At 34.0% G+C, this 19,013-nt stretch overlaps 2 protein-coding genes across 3 annotated transcripts; both read right to left on the bottom strand.

Moving 5' to 3' along the window:
• Positions 1-8,903: 8,903 nt before the first annotated feature.
• Positions 8,904-12,368, bottom strand: LOC148561181 (uncharacterized). Its single transcript, XM_088490693.1, has 4 exons — positions 12,092-12,368; positions 11,038-11,819; positions 10,254-10,327; positions 8,904-9,123 (listed from the first exon to the last, which is right to left on the bottom strand). Exons 1-4 carry the CDS (start codon positions 12,366-12,368, stop codon positions 8,904-8,906), a joined length of 1,353 nt encoding a protein of 450 aa, XP_088346819.1.
• Positions 12,369-15,551: 3,183 nt separating this feature from the next.
• Positions 15,552-18,740, bottom strand: LOC107644350 (uncharacterized). 2 transcript variants are annotated; one of them, XM_016348184.3, is made up of 2 exons: positions 18,089-18,740; positions 15,552-15,785 (listed from the first exon to the last, which is right to left on the bottom strand). In XM_016348184.3, the coding sequence occupies exon 1, from the start codon at positions 18,563-18,565 to the stop codon at positions 18,095-18,097; it is 471 nt and encodes a 156-aa protein (XP_016203670.1). In that variant the 5' UTR covers positions 18,566-18,740; the 3' UTR covers positions 15,552-15,785; positions 18,089-18,094. The 2 variants fall into 2 exon arrangements, with proteins under 2 accessions (XP_016203670.1, XP_016203671.1); XM_016348185.3 differs by having other exon boundaries at positions 18,094-18,740.
• Positions 18,741-19,013: the final 273 nt, after the last annotated feature.

The following is a 19,013-nucleotide window of genomic DNA, read 5'->3' as shown; positions in this document are numbered from 1 at the left end:
TTTCTTTTTTAAAAATTAACTAAAATTATAGATATAATTTATTTTCAACTAACTAGTTTTTTGGATGGGAATTCAATGGCGGTTGTCATAGAAAAACAATGTAACCCAACGCCTCTAAAGATCAGATTTTCTGAGGAGGCTAGAAACACTCTATCTGAACCCTACAAGGAGGTTACTGTAATTAATGTCCTTGAGAAGTATTTCAGTTATATGGCCTTGGTGCATAAACTGAAAGGTGTATAGAGGTTTAAAGGAGGTTATAGAGTCTTAGATGTTAGTTTCAATTACTTCTTAGTCAAATTTGATCTCAAGGAAGACAAGGAGAATGTGTTATTAGGGGGTCCATGGATAATGTTAGGGCATTATATTGATGTCAAGTCATGGACTCTGAATTTTAAACCATGTGAGGCATTGTTTGGGGACACAATAGTTTGGATATGGATTGCAGGGTTGAGCATATGATATTATCATGAAAAGGCCATTATGCGAATTGCTTTGGTATAAGCAAATCCGTCAAGGTGAATCTCGCAACCAAGTCGATAGAGAGAAAAAATTTTGCTAAGGCTTATGTACAAATAAATCTGGGGCTGCCAGTTGTTTAGCGAGTGGTTGTCGACAAATTTGAATATAATGTGGAGTATGAATGTATGCCACTGATATGTGAGAAGTGTAATTGTTTCGGGCATATAGCAGGAAAATATATCACACCCATGATTCCTTCAGTGGATGTGGATGTACAGGCAAGACCAACTGTTCATGAGAGTCGTCCTGTGAACCAGAATTAGCAGATTTTTGAATTTGGAATTGCACCCATTAATGCTGCGGAAGTAGCGAAAAAGATGCAGAAAACTACGTTGCATGGGAAAGTGGATGTGAAGGAGTCGTTGGATAGAGAAGAGGGCTAGACCAAAGTTGTTAGAAGGGTAGAGAAAATTGGGCCAGAAAACTAAAGCCTAATAAGCGGTGGCTAAAGGCTTGACATCCCCTGTTTTTAGACACCAATTGGGCTGGGTGGGTGGCCCGAAGGAGGAGAGAGAGACTCGCGACAAGGCTGGGTTGAGTAGCGGGTTACCTTCCTCTTCTCACCAAACTCCATCGAAATCAAGAAAAACATTCAACGGCATGTCTATAGCTGGGTCTTTGACTACCCTTACGCTCAAGAATGGCCACAAGAGACGCAGACCGGCATCACTGCAAAACTCGCTGGTGCACCAGAACAGTGACGGCGCGCCGAAATAGCAGCAACAAGATAACACGCCGACGGTAGCTTCCGTTGCAGTGGGGAGCATTCCTGAGCAGCCATTTGTGTCAAGAAGGCAAGAAACATGAGAGGTTGCTGGTCCTTCATCAGTCCACTAAGGGTCCACTACTAAGGTTGGTTCCATTTATACCCATTTATTTTTATGGATCATTTAGATATGAATTTCTTATCTTGGAACATTAGAGGGACTTCTAACAAAATGGCCCAGGTATATTGCAAAGAGTTAGTTTGTAAATTTAGTCCAACTTTTTTTATTCTTTATGAAACTCATGTGCCTTTTGAGCGAATGAAACTCTTTTGGAGTAAACTTGGTTATCATGATATTGGAATTGTGGAGGCTAGAGGTCACAATGGGAGAATTTAGATGTTGTGCTCTAATTCTATGCTGATTGTCAGAATGGTAGATATGGTTGACCAATGTATTAGTTTTGAAATCTCTGCGGGCGGTGTTTCTAATTGTAGTGCTATATATGTTAATCCACATGTCCATAGGCAAATGAGTCTGTGGAATGATTTGATCATGATTTCAAATATGATTCAGGGTCCTTAGATTGTGTTAGGGGACTTTAATAAGATTCTGATGCAGAGTGAGGTTAGAAGAGGAGCTTTCAGTCAGGCTAGGGCAGAGGTTTTTACGAAGACTCTGGCAAACTGCCGTTTGTTTGATATGGGGCTATTGGAAGAAGTTTTACTTGGTATAGAAAGGTAGAGGGGGTTTGCAGGTTGCGAAAAAACTGGATAGAGCTGTTGTTAGTCAGGAGTGACGGTTATTGTTTCCTGAGGCTTATAACGAGATTTTGGTTTGTCTTCATTCTGATCACTGTCCTTTGCTCATCAGATGTACACCGATTGTGAAAAGCCAAGAGCGATTTGAGACCATTTAGATTCCAAGCTACATGGATGACTCATCCGCTTTTTAGCAATATTTTTTGTGCAGCTTGGAATAAAGGGGCCCCTAATGTTGTTAGAAGTTTGATCGAAGTGCAGAAGGATGCTCTTCTTTTCAATAAGAAAGCCTTTGGTACTGTGTTTGTTAAAAAGAAGGAGTTGGAGAGGCAAGTGAATGATGTTTAGATTTCTCTTGAGAGTATGGAGGATCCGGGGTTAAGGGTAAAAGAACAAAGTATTCATGATGAGCTAAATACTATCCTTCTCCAAAAAGAGCTCATGTTGTATCAGAAATCAAGAGAGCAATGGGTTCGATGTGGTGACATGAACACTAGTTTTTTCACTTGCAAACGATCATCAGGCAAAAGCGGAACAAGATTCATGGACTGTTTCTAGAAGATGGAACTTGGGCTACTAAGCTGTAGGAGCTAGAGAAAGAAATGAACTCCTTCTTCCAAAAGATCGTTCGATAAGAGAGAATATTGATCTAAATGCTATGAGAGAATTTTCCAGTCTTTCCCTTAGTAATGAGGCCTGTCAAAGGTTGATTGAACCAATGGCGTTGGAAGAGGTGAAAAGAGTTGTAATGACCATGAATTCTTTCAAAGCTCCAGGACCAGATGATTTTCAGGCCATATTTTATAAGGAGTTTTGGAAATCTCTGAGCTATGATGTGTGGGGTTTAGTCAAGAGAGCCTTTGAGAAAGAGATTCTAAATGCTGCAATTTTCGAGACATACATTGTTCTGATTCCTAAAGTTGAAGCTCCTACTTCCTTAAGAGATTTTTGTCCCATCAGTTTATGTAATATTTTTTACAAAATCAACACGAAAGTGCTCGTGAACAGGGTTAGATCCTTTCTTTTGGAGATCATTCGCCCGCTTCAGAGTGATCTTATCTCAGGAAGAGGTACTATGGAGAACATCATCATTGCGTAGGAAATTATGAGTTTCATGAAGAACACTAAGTCTAGGAAAGGGACTATGGCCTTTAAAATTGATTTGGAGAAGGCGTATGACAAGGTGGACTGGAGGTTTCTTGAAGCTTCTTTGGTTCGGTTTGGCGCTACTATTCATTTTATTATGGCTTGAGTGACGTCATCTTCTTTTTCTATTTTGTGGAATAGTGATAAACTCCAGAGCTTTAATCCCCAGAGGGGTTTGAGATAAGGGGATTCCATGTCTCCTTATCTCTTTGTGCTTTGTATGGAGTGTCTTACTTGTTTTATTGCCCATCGAGTTTCTCAAGGCTCGTGGATATCGGCGTCATTTTTCATATATGTCCCAAAAATATCCCATTTGATGTTTGCTAATGATCTACTATTGTTCTATAAAGCTACGAAAGCTTAAGTAGAGGAGGTTATAAAATGCATGGACTTATTCTCCAAAGCATCAGGCCTGCGAGTGAATTTTAGTAAGTCTAGGGCTTAATGTTCAAAGAATATTTCTGTGAGAAGGAAGGAGATGCTCTCAGAAGTCTCTAGTATTCGTTTTTGTCAGTACTTGGGAAGGTACCTAGGGGTTAATATTGGGCATGAAAGGTCTTCCAGGAGGACGGCTCAAGAAGTCATTGAGAAAATTCAGAACAAGCTTGCTAGTTGGAAGGGGTGTCTGCTGAATAAGGTAGGAAGACTTTGTTTAATTAAGTCAGTAATAGATTCTATTCCGGTCTATAACATGCAAGTTACTCTCCTTTCGAAGTATGCATGTAAAAAGATTGATTCACGGATGCGACAATTCTTATGGAGAGGTCATAATAATGGGAGAGGGTTGCCATTGGTTAAGTGGGAAGTAGCTATTACTCCCAAAAAGGCAGGTGATTTAGGTGTAAGAGATACATAATGTGCTAATCTAACGCTTCTTGGCAAGTTGGTTTGGGATTGTTTCAATAATAGAAACAAACTATGAGTGCAGATTGTGATGCAAAAATACCTCTAAAATTTTGAATTACTTTGGTGGTAGTCATGAATAGAATGCATCCGCTATTTGAAAGAACATTCTTAAAACATATGAGGCTCTTAAAGATGGGTTTACGTGGAATATAGGGGATGTGCAGCAATTCGTGTAGTATGATGAATGGACTCCATTTGGAAGACTTTGTCTTGTTCCTTATGTTCACATATCTGAGTTGGAATTTGTAGTGGCTGATTTGTGTCGTGATGAATCTTAGGTGGTAGATACGCTTGCTACGACAATTCCTCTTGCAGTTAAGGAATTCATTTGCGGCCTTCTCTATCCAAATTCGTCAAAACTGGATTTGGGGTGGAGTTAATGGTCTGCAAGGCCAAAAGGGTACAATGCAAGAGAAGGTTATAGTTGGGTGTTAAAGCATAAAGTAAATTGGAATGAAAATAGTGATTGGAGCTGGCTTTGGCATTTAAATCTTTTGGAAAAGATCAAATTCACTATGTGTCTTGAGCTTCATAACGCTCTCCCGATGGAGGCTTTCCGATTCAGGCGCCATCTAGCTAGTTCGGATTTGTGCCAAAGATGTAATGCAGCTCAGGAGATAATTGAACATTGCCTGCGGAACTGTGTTAAATCCAAGAGTCATTGACAAATGTTAGACCCTTGCTTTATTGACTCGTTTGAAGGAACCTCCGTTGAGACTTGGTTTAGAAAGATCGTGCCTGGTAATGAGGTTCTTTTTGGGGCTGGAGTCTGGTGGTTGTGGAAACATAGATGTAATTATGTTCTCAATATTGGGAATCTTTAGACGGATCACAAGGTAGTTGCCCTTATCAAAAGCACTGTCATGGACCTGAGACTTTATATGCACCGGTGTTCTTCCTTCAACACCTTACTTATATCACAAGATAGTTGCCCTTATTTATTTATTTTTTTCTTCTTCCCAACATTACAAGTTCACCCCTTACCATCTACTATCAACTTCTACGGACCACCATCAACCACCATCGTCAGCTAAATGCTGCTAGCTGTCCACCACTGTCGGCCACTCTAAACCTAAATTTTTTTAACTTTAAATTATAAACTATAAATATAAAATTTTAAATCTTTTAAAAAGTGAGAATTAAAAATTAAATTTTCGATAAAAAAATTAACTAATATAGATGAATTAAAAGTTAATTCTTTATACTTATTTAAAAAAAATTAAAAAGATATTTGAAAAAAACTTTTTTAAGTTTAACCCATTTTTCAATCTATTAAAATTCATCCAATGTAAAACTAAATTTTTAAATCAGATAATCCATTTTTATTATGAAAATTACTAATATAGGGAACCAAATCTACTGGGGATAAAAAATTAACTAATATATAATAATTAAAAGTATTATTGTGTTTGTCTTGTCTGACCTTTGATTATTATTTATTTTTCTCGAGACACTTTTAACACATTTTTTACCCTTGGGTTTGATCTTGAATTTATTTAAAGAGAAAGAAGTTTGTCTAATATTTGACCAAGCCAGCATTATTAGTTGAGCTAAGTCTATCTATATTATATTATGGAATAATTACTAAGAATACATTTATTGTTAGGAGTAGTGAAGCACAAGCAACCCATTCTTTTAGATATAGCTAGCTAGGTATATGATGTAGGCTTTTTTGTTAATGGCTGATAAGTTTGAAATAATATTCGTTATGTTATACAATCGTCAAAGGCATTTGCGTAATAGAGGCAATATAGTTGGCCATATTTTTCCAAACAAATTTCATATCTAGAATTTAATTAACTTGCAGCCACTAGTAGTTAAGGAAAATGAGAGTATAGTTTTTGATTGATCATGCGTTGCATTGGTTTTGTAGAGAAAAGATGTGTAATATTATGATTTCATCATAACACATGAATTAGTTCTTATAAATATATAGAGATAAAGAGGTGTAATTATTTTCATTAATTATTGATTAGGAAAAGGCTATTTTCTTTTAGCTGTGTTTTTGTACATTTGTCGTGTGAATTCTACTATTTATTAGAATATTTTGCATTATCGTTCAACATAATATATATTGGTAAGTTAAATTCAAATATTTTTATGGACTATATTTCACTTTTTTTATTTTACTATTTATTATCGTAAGAAATTGCATATTATCACAGTATCACTTCCAGAATTACTCCTATTTTGTTTGATTTTTTAAATTATCCTCTATTTTTATTATCTTGCTTTTCATACTGATAAGAGAACTAGAGAAAGTTTAACATTATTAATTAGAGAGTAGTAATATCAACTTTCTATAAAATATAAGTTGTTACCTATTTTCATGAATATTTATTTCACTCTTATTATTAGAGTGTGTTTGTGGCTTGAACTGAAAGCAAAGTGGTGGTTAGAGGTCTGATTCAAGAAGCACATCATGTGCCTCTCAAACAACTTCATCAAGAATTCGAACCTTGCTCTGCCATAAGTGGAAAAGTTACCCAACTAGTATGTGTGATTTATATAATGTGGGGGGTGTCATGTGTTATAATAATAATAATAATAATAATAATAGTAATAATAAACTAAATGGAGTTTAAAATTTAGCAGATATTCTAAATCAATTTTCATTACTCAACGTCCTTTTGTAAATCGAATTAATTGGATTCGATTTAACTATATTAGCAATAATGATTCGATTTATTACTTATATAGCTTATTGATATTTTTATATTAACTTTAAAATATAAATGTCAATAAAAATATACTCCTTATATATTTAAATTTAAATAAAATATCAAAAAAATTAAAACGAATAAGAATAGAAATCCAACTTTTGTTTTTTAATTCAAATTCCAGAAAATCTACATTTTTATAAACTTGTGAATTTAAAATAAAACAACAAACGATTTCTTAAAAATCATTACTTGAACTTTTAATATTAAAAAAATTAATATAAAGTATAGCTCTCCAAGGTAACATAGGAGTTAAAACTTGAATTTTTCCAGAATAAAAAATAACGGATAGTTATACAATATAAAATGACCAACTATATTTATACAATATATAATTTAATAAATAATTAAAATACTATATCAATTAAATTATCATTTAATTTATGAAATTAAGTATTATTTAATTATCAAAGCATAATGTTATCAAAGCATAAGTTTTATACTTAATTTCACAAATCAAATGATAATTTAATTGATATAATATTTTAATTATTTCTCAAATTACATATTATATAAATATAGTTAGTCATTTTATATTGTATAATTATTCGTTACTTCTGATTCTGGAAAAATTCAAGTTTTAACTCCTATGTCACCTTGGAAGGCTATACTTTATATAAATTCTTTTTTGAAAAAAATTCAAAACGGCCCCTGACAATTACCTCGAAAGACAACGAGGCCCTTAACAAAAAAAAAAAAAAAACCCAACCCGATCCCTGAGCTTTACTTTTATGCATGGGACTAATTAACTCCTGTGTCAAAAAGAGTCAATGTTATTTTTTTTTCACAGGAGCTAATCAGTCCCAAAAAAAGATCAGGAGCCGGATTGAGTGTTTTTTTTTTCTTGGAGACTTCGTTGTCCTTTCGAGATAATTGTCAATGGCCAGATGGGGTATTCACTCATTTTTTTTAACATCAAAAGTACCGGTAATGATTTTTTATATGCTAATAAATCAAAAAATAATTTTTAATGAATTTTTAGAAATCGTTTATCGTTCCGTTTTAAATTCATAAGTTTATAAAAATATAAATTTTTTAGAATTTGAACTAAAATACAAAAGTTGAATTTTTATTCTTACTCATTTTGATTTTTTTAATCTTTTATTTAAATCTAAATATAGAGTATTTTTTATTGACATTTATGTTTTAAAATTAATATAAATTAACTTAAAAATAAAAAATGTGAATAAGATGTATAAGTAGTAAATCGAATCAAACTGATTTGATTGCTTAATTCGATTTACTACTTCTGCAGTATATATATAGTAAATCGAATTTAGAATGTAGTTGATTCGATTTACTACTAATATAGCTAAATCGAATTTAATTGATTTAATTTATATAAAAATGTTCTAAAATAAATATATAATAAAATTAATTTAAAATATTTTTATAATTTTAAATTTTATTCAATTTATTAGTGGGCATTACCTAATAATAATAATAATAATAATAATAATAAAGGGGGGAAAAAAGAAACTGAAAGCAAAGTGCTTTCCCCGTGTAAAAATTAAAGTGCTTTTTTTACGTGTGGCTACGTGTCACATGCATGATACGACAATCATGAATATCATGTCATATGGGAAAATGAGATCATATATCTTTTTGAAAAAAAAATGATATGTTTGATGGTGCGAGACTCTGAGAAATAAAAATAATATCGAATTGGCCAAAACCTACGCAGTTTGAAATGAATTAAGTATCATTTTGGTTTCTAAAATTTAAGTAAAAAATTTTATTTATTTTCAATTTTTTAATTTAAATTTATTCCTAAAATTTAATTTAATATTAAAATTATTTTTTGAATTAAAATATCCTTCTTTTAACAACCCTTTTTCAATAACCTTTTTTATTAAAATATTTAATTTTTCTTTTTTTTTTTCATCCAAAATTTTTGTTTTTGCTTCTACAGATAAAATAAATTTAAATAATTTTTTTATTGAGAAAACAAAATATCATCAACAACAAAAATTTTTGCAGCACCAGCAACAACAATAGAAATTTCAAAACAAAAGCCGCACCACTAAAAAACACCAGCAGCAACAACAAACAACCAGAAATAAACAAGAAACAAAAATAGAAACCCAAAAACTAATACCAGAATAAAACCAACGACAGACGGTGGCAAACAAGGAAATAACAAACTAGAGGAGCCGAGGAGGAGCAAAAACAGTGACGGGGTGCGTGACGTCCTCCCTCGCCGATCTGCTACCGTCGACGTCGGACACTGGCGCAGGAGCAAAAACGGCAACGCGACGCTCCTCCTGCACCGATCTGTTGGCGTCGACATCAGACACTAGCGCAGGAACAAAAACGGCGACGTGGCGTGCAACGTCCTCCCTCGCCGATCTGCTAGCGTCTCCCCTCGCTCATGGAAACACTAGCAGTTGAGCAGAAACGGTGACAGCAGCGCGTGACGTCCTCCCTCGCCGGCGTCATCTCCACCTTCCTCTTCTTCCTTCTTCTTCTTCTTTTCCCCCTTCTTCTTCTTCTTTCCCATGGTTCTTTCTTTCTCTCAACTTCAAACACTCTTTTTCTTATCTTTTTTTTTTTTTATTTTATAATTCTTTTACTAGGGATAATTTGATCCAAAATTTTAAGATTTAAATAAAAAAACGATTTTAAAACTAAGTTAAACATTAGGAACGAATTTAAATGAAAAAAAAAGTTGGAGATGAATAAAATTTTTGGCTTAAACATAAGAACCAAAATCGTATTTAACTATTTTGAATACAATAAAAATGTAAAAGGGGAATTGAAAATCCTAGAGAACAATTTTGTAGTGAAACCAACGAAGAAAAAATTAATCAACAGATAATTCTTGAATAAAGAAGATTTTTTGAGAAATATGAAAAACAATGAATTCTATTGAAAATGTAAAAAAAAAAAAACACGCTCTCACTCCACATTTGCATTCCCCACAGCTATTTATAATATCCACTAAACAGTTCTCTCAATACTCCCCCTCAAACTGAGGCACGATTTGTCTCAAAGTCGCAGTTCGAACCTGTATTTCTGAAACAAACTCAGAAACAATGGTTTAGTTAAAGAATCGGCCACCTGATCTTGAGAGGGTATATTAACAACATAGAGAGATTTTTTATTTACTAAATCCGTTAAAAAATACAAATCCAGCTCAAGGTGTTTACATCTACTATGCAAAACCGGATTTGCAACCAATAGACAAGCACTCTGATTATCATAGAAGATGGTTGGTGACATAGTTTGTGGGATTCGAAGCTCTCCCAGAAGCTGCTGTATGGACATTAGCTTAGTTTGTGCAGCACACATTGCCCTATACTCTGCTTTATTACTGCTCCTGCTCACCTTTGTCTGCTTGTTACTCTTTTATGAGATCAGATTGCACCCAAGATAAACACAAAATCCAGTGATTGATTTTCTATCATCCAGATCTCCACCCCAATCAACATCTGAAAAAGTCAACTATCTAAAATTAGTAGATTTAGAAAATAATAAGCCATGATCCACTGTACCTTTCACATATCTCAGAATTCTTTTTACACTCTTCCAATGCAGCAATGTTGGTTGATGCATAAACTGAGATACTCTGTTGACAGTAAAGGCAATATCTGGTCTTGTCATTGTGAGATATTGAAGTATACCAACTATTGATCTATACAGTTTGGGATCATGGAAAGGTTCCGAGTAATGAGCTAAAAGCTTTGGGCTGGACATTATTGGGGTAGGTATCGAATTCACAGTCTCCATTCTAGCTCTCGAGTAATTCAAATGCATATTTGGTTTGTGAAACCTGGACACTACCTGTAGACAAGTATGAAGCTTCCAAGCGTAAAAAATAACTAAATTTCCCCATATCCTTTAACGGAAAAATATTGTTCAATTGATAAGTTAATTTATCTAATTCTGCAGCATTATTACCAGTAACAATTATATCATCTGCATAAACTAACAAGTAAATCACATTAGAATAAAAAAATCTAACAAATAAAGACACATCAGATCTGGTTTCTTTAAATTCAAACTGTTAAAGAGTAGTAGATAATGTTTTATACCAGGTCCTCGGTGCTTGCTTTAGACCATAAATGGCCTTGTTTAGCTTGCACACTAGCTGTTCACCCTTTGTAGAGTATCCCTAAGGTTGCATCATGTATATTGTCTCATTTAAGGTGCCATTGAGAAAGGCATTATCAAAATCAAACTGTCTCAATGGCCAACTTAATGAGACAACAATAGTTAAGATAACTCTAATGGTGGAAGGCCTTACCACTGGACTATAAATTTAATCATAGTCTATACCTTCCACTTGATGAAAACCTGTCTAACAAGTCTTGTCTTATACCTTAGAATATCACCTTTAGCATTTTTCTTTATAGCAAACACCCACTTACTTCCAATAATTATGGCATTAGCTGGTGGTTCTGTTAATTCCCATGTCTTGCACTTCTGGAGAACAGCAAACTCTTTATCCATTGCCTCTCTCCAGTAAGAACATTGTAAAGCTTCAGCCACAGTTCTTGGAATATTGTGTAGTAGATCAGTTTGTTGAATAGTCAAGGCTTTTAGTTTGAACACTCCAGATTTTGATCTTGTTGTCATCAGATGAGCATTTGTTGAAGAAATGGAAGGAAGGCTAGTTTCAATACCACTAATAGGAATCATGTTCGGAGGAGAATTGGTATGAGATGCTGAAGGTGGGTGACATTCTGAAATTCTGATCTCCTCATTCTTATGAATAGAAGTACTGTCATCAGTGTCCAAGCCTGAGTGAGAAGGGGATGCTGTATCATGCAATGGTCCACTTGTAATTTGTAATCCAGTGTCTGAACCTATACTCAAAGACTTTGTAGCTTGATTAGATGAGGACATTGATGGCGGAGTTGAATCTATGATGGTAAATGCAGGGGCCTTAAGCTGGCTGCCACTATTTGAATTATTCTTGGACGAATCATCACTGCCCAAGGTGTCAGAAAACAATTTTTGATATGACAAAGTATGCTCATGAAACAAAACATGTCGAGCCATATAAATTTTACCATTTTGTGCCATACACTTATAGCCTTTGAAATTTGAATCATATCCTAAAAATAAACATACATCCAAAAATTTTAAAGAAGGTATAATCTGGTTGATGCTTAAAAAGAACCTCAAAAGGACTTTTGTTATTAAGAACTGGGGTACGAAGTCTATTAATGACATAAACAGAACTCAAAAAAGGCATCTTCCCAAAAGTGCATAGGCAAAGAAGTTGTAGCTAAGAGGGAGAGACCCACTTCTGTAATATGCCTATGCTTTCTCTCAATACTTCCTTGTTGATGATGAGTATAGGGGCATGATTTTCTATGATGTATACCTTCAGTTGCAAGAAAATCAGTGAAAGCATGTGACATAAATTTCGTTCCCAAATCCGTTTGTAAAGCCTTTATTTTCTGTCCAGTTTGATTTTCTATAAATGTTTTATAATTCTGAAAAGCTACTAAAGACTGAGATTTATTAGTGAGTAAGAAAATGCATGTGTATTTAGAATGTGCATCAACAAAAGAAATGTAATATCTAAATCCACTTTTTGATATTACAGGAACAAGCCCCCAGATATCCACAAAGACAAGTTCTAAAGGTGTCATATACATAGTGTCATTTAAAGGAAAATGCAATCTATGCATCTTAGCTAAAGGACAGATTTCACATACATGATTAGCAGCAGAACTATGGCCCAATCGTTTATGTCATAAATCCACGGTGTTATTCTGATTACATTTGGAAACAGGATATGCATTAGAATCTAAAGACTAATTAGGTAGCTGTGTAGTAGTAGTATAAGCACTAGAATACTGAAATCTAGAACTAGATAGGTTATCAGGGATCGGTACTGAGGTATTAGACAAATTTTTTGGTACTCGAAAGTTATCAAAAGAGTAAGTGCCATTTCTAGACATATTTTGTAGGAGAAGTTCTCTGGTATCCTGATCATGAATAGCATAATAATCAGGCCAAAATTCAAAGTAGACATGATTATCAGCTGCGAATTTAGAAACACTCAATAGATTTTGAGTAATTTGTGGTACAAGAAGTAAGTTCTTTAAACGAAAAGCAATATTTGAGGAGGAATAAAAAAGAATTGAAGAACCAGAATGAGTTATTGGAATACCTGACCCATTACCTACAAAGAGCTTATCATTATCCGAAGGATTTGGTGATGCTGTGAGGAGATTTCCTGGATCTGAAGTGACATGATGACTCACTCCTGAGTCCGGTAGCCAAGAAGCTTCACTTACTGAAGAGGAATAGGTAAGATATGCCCTAGGTTGCTGAAAATTGGAGGATGGAGGGGGGTGATTGTGTATTACTATATGGAATTTGCATTGATGTAGAGTTGGTTGTGGAATTAGGCTGAAAAGCAAGATCAAAACGATGGAAGCAGTTCCACACAACATGTCCTTGCCTTCCACATAATTGGCATTGAGGACAATTTTGGGTGTATCCAAAACATCCTCCACGATTACTGCGGCCACCACGGCCTCTTCGAAAGCCTCCACCTCTTTGATATTCAAATGATGAGGAGGATCGAATATAATGAGCTATAGGCATACCTACATTAGGTTTCTTGAACTTGTCCAGCATATCATTAAACACAAGCAGATAAGATTCAACCTCTGCAACCTTGAAGGTTCCAAGCCTTGACATTACCGAACCAATGCATACAGTGTAATCTTCATTAAGACCATCGATTATTGCTTGTATGTGATCTGAGTCACGTACCTCATATCTGAGAGCAAAAAGGGCATCAACCACATTCCGAATCTTGTTCAGAAAGTCAGAAACAGTTCCATTTTTCTTACATGATTTGAGTTGGGATTTCAAACTCTGAATCGTGAAGCAGAAGCATCTTCAAAGTATTTTTCAATTCTTTTCCGAACTTCATAAAATTGTGAGAGATGAATTACTCTGTTCTTGATGCTGGTAGTCATTGATTCTACAAGCCAAGTAGTGAGAGTTAAATCTTGTAATTTCCATGTCTTGTACTTCGCCGATTCAAATTTTGTTTTGGTCGCTTCATCAGTCACGAACTGCGGCGGAATCTTGGACCTGTATAGATGATCTTCCATTGAGAGGCTCTGAATTATTAACATTGTTGTGTGTCTCCATGTGCTATAATTGTCTTGAGTGAGTTTGTCTGAGATAGGTGAGAAGGTCTTCTTGGAAGAGTCAGAGAGGATAATCTCAATGACAAAGATGAACAAGATTATAGGCTTTGAATACCATAAAAGGGGAATTGAAAATCCTAGAGAACAATTTTATAGTAAAACCAATGAAGAAAAATTAATCAGCAGATAATTCTTGAATAGAGAAGATTTCTTGAAAAATATGAAAAACAATAAATTCTATTGAAAATGTAAAATAAAAAATACGCTCTCACTCCACATTTACATTCCTCATAGTTATTTATAATATCCACTAAACAGTTCTCTCAATAAAATGATTTAAATATATATATATATATATAGCTGTCATTTTTTTCTTTAAAAAATAACTACCCTACAACATTGTTTGTTTAAGATTTTTTAATTCAAACGTGACTTTTTGCCAGAATAATTTTTTTAAAAAATAAATAAAATATAAACGGGTTAGCCTGTTTAATTTATCAAGTTGGCCATAAACGATCCCTGATTAAAAAAATTATAGCTCATAAACAAAATGGGTTTAAACGGACCAATCCGTATAACCTATGGGCTTAAACGAGTTATACCTTTGTCTGTATGTCAATCCTACCTAAAAACATATGAAATAGAATGTACCAATTACAAAAAAAATAAACAAAGTAACAACACTAAAAAAACATATATATAACCATGTTAACTAACTTGAGTTCGTCTTAGTTGTTAAGCTCACTAGTCCTAGTCTGTTTAAATAAGTATCAAAAGTTCAAATTTTACATTGTGCATGCAACAACCCATTAGCAATAGCAAACCTTTAAATAGAACTCAAATCTGCGATAAATTAGTCTTTAGCCTACTAAATTTGGGGGCTTCCGTAGGAAACTAAAATAAACAAATAAATAAATATATATTAAAAGACAAAATACAAAAATCAACCACTTGTATAAAATATATATTAAAATACAAAATAAATTTAATTAAACAATATATATTTATATAGAAATATATAATGATTGATTTTTTAATAACTAAATTTATATGTACACGTAATTTTTTGATAGACATATATGGGCATCTTATAGAACCAAGGGTAAACGCGAATCGGATCAGATCGAATCAGATATAGCCAAAAATTTCGATCTGATCCGCACTAAAATCATTGGATCAGATTGGATCCAATATCCACGATTTAATCGAATCGGATTTCGGATATATCTGGAAAACATATAAATATTTTAAAAAGTTTATTTTTATTAAAAAATATCAATAAATTCTCTTTTTTTTCACTCTTTTAAACATATTTATTCTTAAAATGTTATTAAAAATACTTTTCTTAAATAATAAACATAAAATAATACAATATTTATGATAATTATTAATTAAAATAAAATATAAAAAGAATATTTACTTATTTGTTTATTTTTACGGATCCACAAGTACCTACATAAAATCCGCAATCCAATCCCATATCTGATAGCTTTGCGGATCGAATCGCTACAATTTTCGAATCGGATTCGAATAAACATCGCGAATATGCGGATGAGCGGCGGTCCATGAACCCTTGTATAGAACAATGGTTTGCATGGCATCGACTTCGAGAAAGGCAAGATATACGTAGTGCATGGTATAGATAGCATGTGAGAATATCAAAGAAACTATGTTCAAAATGGCCTTATTAAATAGTCCAACGAGTAACGTGACCAAGAAGGGATTCGTCGTGGCATAATAATTAACAAATACGATATTAAGATTACATAAAAGCACAAGCACTAAAAACACATTATACGATTATTACACAAGCGACTTTTAAAACGTATTTGCAATTTCAGTGGACACAGTCACTACCCCATTTACTAAAAACACAGAGACTGCGAGTAAGTACCTAGAAACCTGCATCAGCAAAAGGAACAAAAAAGTGTCAAGAATAATGTGAAGTCTATGTTGCACAATTTGACACTTAACAAGAAAAAGGTGCTTACTGGTAATGAAAAAGAGAAAGGAAGGAAAGAATGCTGTGAACCTTGCTACTACTCTTGCATGTGTAATAAATATAATATTATTATGGGTAAACTAGCAGATCCTAGGAAGACAATTTTATTTTATTTTATTTTTTTAAAAAAAGGTCTCCATAGAACTATTGACAATATTCCGGTTAAGGAACCAAGGCATATGAATTCAAGGCATAACCCGGTTAAGGAACCAAGTTGATGCATGCACCTTGAAAAGAAAAATACCATAGGCTGTAGACATATTTTAATACAAGACAAGTTGGAGATTAAAACAGAAATTGAATATGAATTCAATCACCGTTTGCTTCGGTGCAAAGTCTATGGTAATGAGCATGGGTCATACACACAACTGAATGAAAACTCTAGGTAAGAGTTTTGGAAGAAAAAGGATGAAAAAAGGGTTTGAAAAGTTAAAAAGATTGTTACAGTTCAGTCCTTCACTTCACAACCTTCTTTCTCCGAAATCAAAACTCACAAATACCCATAATAAGAGTTTAACAAACAAAGATCCAAATTTACAAAGGGCCAAATGCAGTTGGTATTAATTGCAACGGATTACCAAAGTGAGAATAGCTAAATAAACCAGCAGCATCATCAAATCTAAACACCTCAGCTTCTAAATTGTTACATGTAAAAACAGAATAATGAATCACCCAATGTAGAAAAACATCGAATCACTTCAGATATGTTAAAAAACGAGCTAGTAATTTGGAGAACTGATGGCACAAGAGGTGATGATGGTAACAATGCATGGTGGAGAACACAAGCTAACATGTTTGTACAGGTGGTGTAAACATAATGTGGGCAAGCCAATTAAAAAAATTCAAAGGAATATCTATCTCAATGGTGTTATATTGGCATGTCAAAAGATGTTGTAGATAGTTATAGTAAAGAGAATACTAACTGAAACCAGGCACAAAAACAACCACCTCAAAAGCTAAAATTACTTGCGCAATTTTCGTAATTGCTAGTTAGAACTTAAAACAGAACAGGAACTGTCCAACCAAGGGTGGGTCCAAGTCCAAAAGGAAATAAATAATTAAATACTCATTTAGTGCCTACCCAAATGAATCGTTAAAAGTAAACCGATAGGGTGGACTAAATAAGAAGACAAAAAGATAAAATTAAAAATAATTAAGGAAGCAACATCACTGTTGCCTAGTTGAGACCTATTTACCAAAACATAACCATGTGGTTAGCAAATAGTAACTTCCATTAGAAACAAACTTCATTGACTCTTCAAAAACCACTTTGTTTCTTTGAAAAGGACGGAAATATAGCTCATTCTCCAAAACAACTAGAAATGAAGAGTAAACAATGGGACTATCCCAAAAAACCATGCTCTAGTACATTCAACAATACAGTATCCCCAGAAAATAGAAATCTTCCACAAAAAATCATAAGTGAGACCTTGAAGATGACTGTGGCATGATGAAAGCAAACAAAAGCTCGACCTTTTCAAAGTCCCATATAAACTAAGAGAAAGGAGAAGCAAAAGCATAATTAGCACATCACAAATCTGATTATGTTGCCAATGTTCTCTGAAGCTTAATGATGAAATGAATAACAGGAACACCATGCCTTTATAGTAACACTTCAACTGGAAAGCAATCAATATCACTCACAATCAGAAGCTCACTCTAATGATAACATCTCTGAAAGCAAAGAAGATAATGTTAACCAACAAATTAGATATTTTCTTTTTAATTTCTTTTTCAGGGTCCCATGTCATCATTTTGCAACGAAAAAACAAACAAGGCATGGTGGAACAATTCAAGGCATCAACGGAAATGAAAGCACTGTCTAAAACTGTAGAAGAACCCTTTATCTTTCCAATAAAGTTTTATTCTCATTCACAACACAAAAACAACAACACAAAGGTTATGACCAGTTAAAAATTAAAAAATAAAATAAAATAAAAACAGAGTACGGTTCTCCAAATTCAAATTCGCATAAACCCAATTATAGATACGATTCCACATAAAATAGATTAGATTCCTGAGCAACTAAAATCAAAAGTTTCCAATTAAGTTTTTCATTATCTTACTTCAATTATTTACGTTCCGAAGAAGCTTATAATTAACGTTCCAATCAAATCTTCACGAGAAAGATTTTTCCACTAAACATTAAGCATTCACATGCAAAAGATAGAGATACAAATAAAAAAAAAATGAAAAACCTAACCTTACTTCAGGAAGAGGAGTGTTGTCCCTCGCAAGGGGGGCTCTCGTCGAAGTTCTTTGACGGGTACTTGGCGGTGACCATTCCGACTTCGAAAACAATGTCGTCACCGGAGGACCTTATTCCCGTGATGGACCACCACTTGAAGAACGCGCGAACCCTAATCCCATCAAGCTCCGCAATTTTCCCCTTCACGATCTTCCCCTTGATGGTTTTGGAGTACGTGGCGATGTAGTTGTCCGGCGGGAGCGTGATCTTGCACGCGCCGCCGAGCCTGACGGAGAAATCGCCGGAAGTGTCGTTCACGGCGTAGCCCAACACGGTTGTCGCCGGCAATAACCCCACTGGAAAGCCATAGTTCGTGAGCTCAACATGAGCCTTTGATATCTTCGAATTTGGGGTTTTAGGGTTAGGGTTTTGGAACGAATTGGAAACGAGATTTAGGAGAAGTCCGAAGAGGAAGAGAACTTTGGGATTCATGGCTTTCTCTTTTTTTTTTCCTTAGAATTTTCGTTTCGGTTCAATTCAATTGGAATTTTGATGTGAAAATGAAAATGAAATTGATATATTATTTTAATTTAATTTTTAATTATTTTTTAGGTGTCAATTTCTGCGTATCTGTCATGAGACATACTCGTGAGAAATGGAAGATGACGAGAACGGATAAGGAATCTAAGAATATATTTTTCAGAATCTCTCAACGTGTAACGGAAAAAACTACTTTCTCTTTTGACTCTTTTTGGATTAAACTTATTGGGCCTGGCTTTGTTATCTTATACTTGAAGCCTATCTTCTTAACCAGCCCAGCCTATTGTTTCCCAAATGCATTTGCTTGGTCTCTTGTGGTTTTTTTTTTCTTTTCTTTTTTTTTTTATTTATAGAATTACTTGTTATTTGTTATTTTAGTTATATTGACAAAATTAATCAA

The sequence above is a fragment of the Arachis ipaensis genome, chromosome B6 (genome assembly GCF_059453495.1).
Source record: "Arachis ipaensis isolate K30076 ecotype BB chromosome B6, ASM5945349v1, whole genome shotgun sequence".
Taxonomy (NCBI): Eukaryota; Viridiplantae; Streptophyta; class Magnoliopsida; order Fabales; family Fabaceae; genus Arachis; species Arachis ipaensis.
Note: the sequence above shows the minus strand (reverse complement) of the source record. Positions and strands in the feature narration are given on the sequence as shown.

Excerpts from the sequence above, each read along its gene's own strand:
- LOC148561181 (XM_088490693.1), bottom strand. The coding sequence starts at position 12,368 with ATGTATATGACACCTTTAGAACTTGTCTTTGTGGATATCTGGGGGCTT. Across the intron at positions 11,820-12,091 it reads TGATTTTCTTGCAACTGAAG|GATATGATTCAAATTTCAAA; the intron begins GTATACATCATA and ends GTTTATTTTTAG. Across the intron at positions 9,124-10,253 it reads AATTCTGAGATATGTGAAAG|GGGAGACGCTAGCAGATCGG; the intron begins GTACAGTGGATC and ends TCCATGAGCGAG.
- LOC107644350 (XM_016348184.3), bottom strand. The coding sequence starts at position 18,565 with ATGAATCCCAAAGTTCTCTTCCTCTTCGGACTTCTCCTAAATCTCGTT.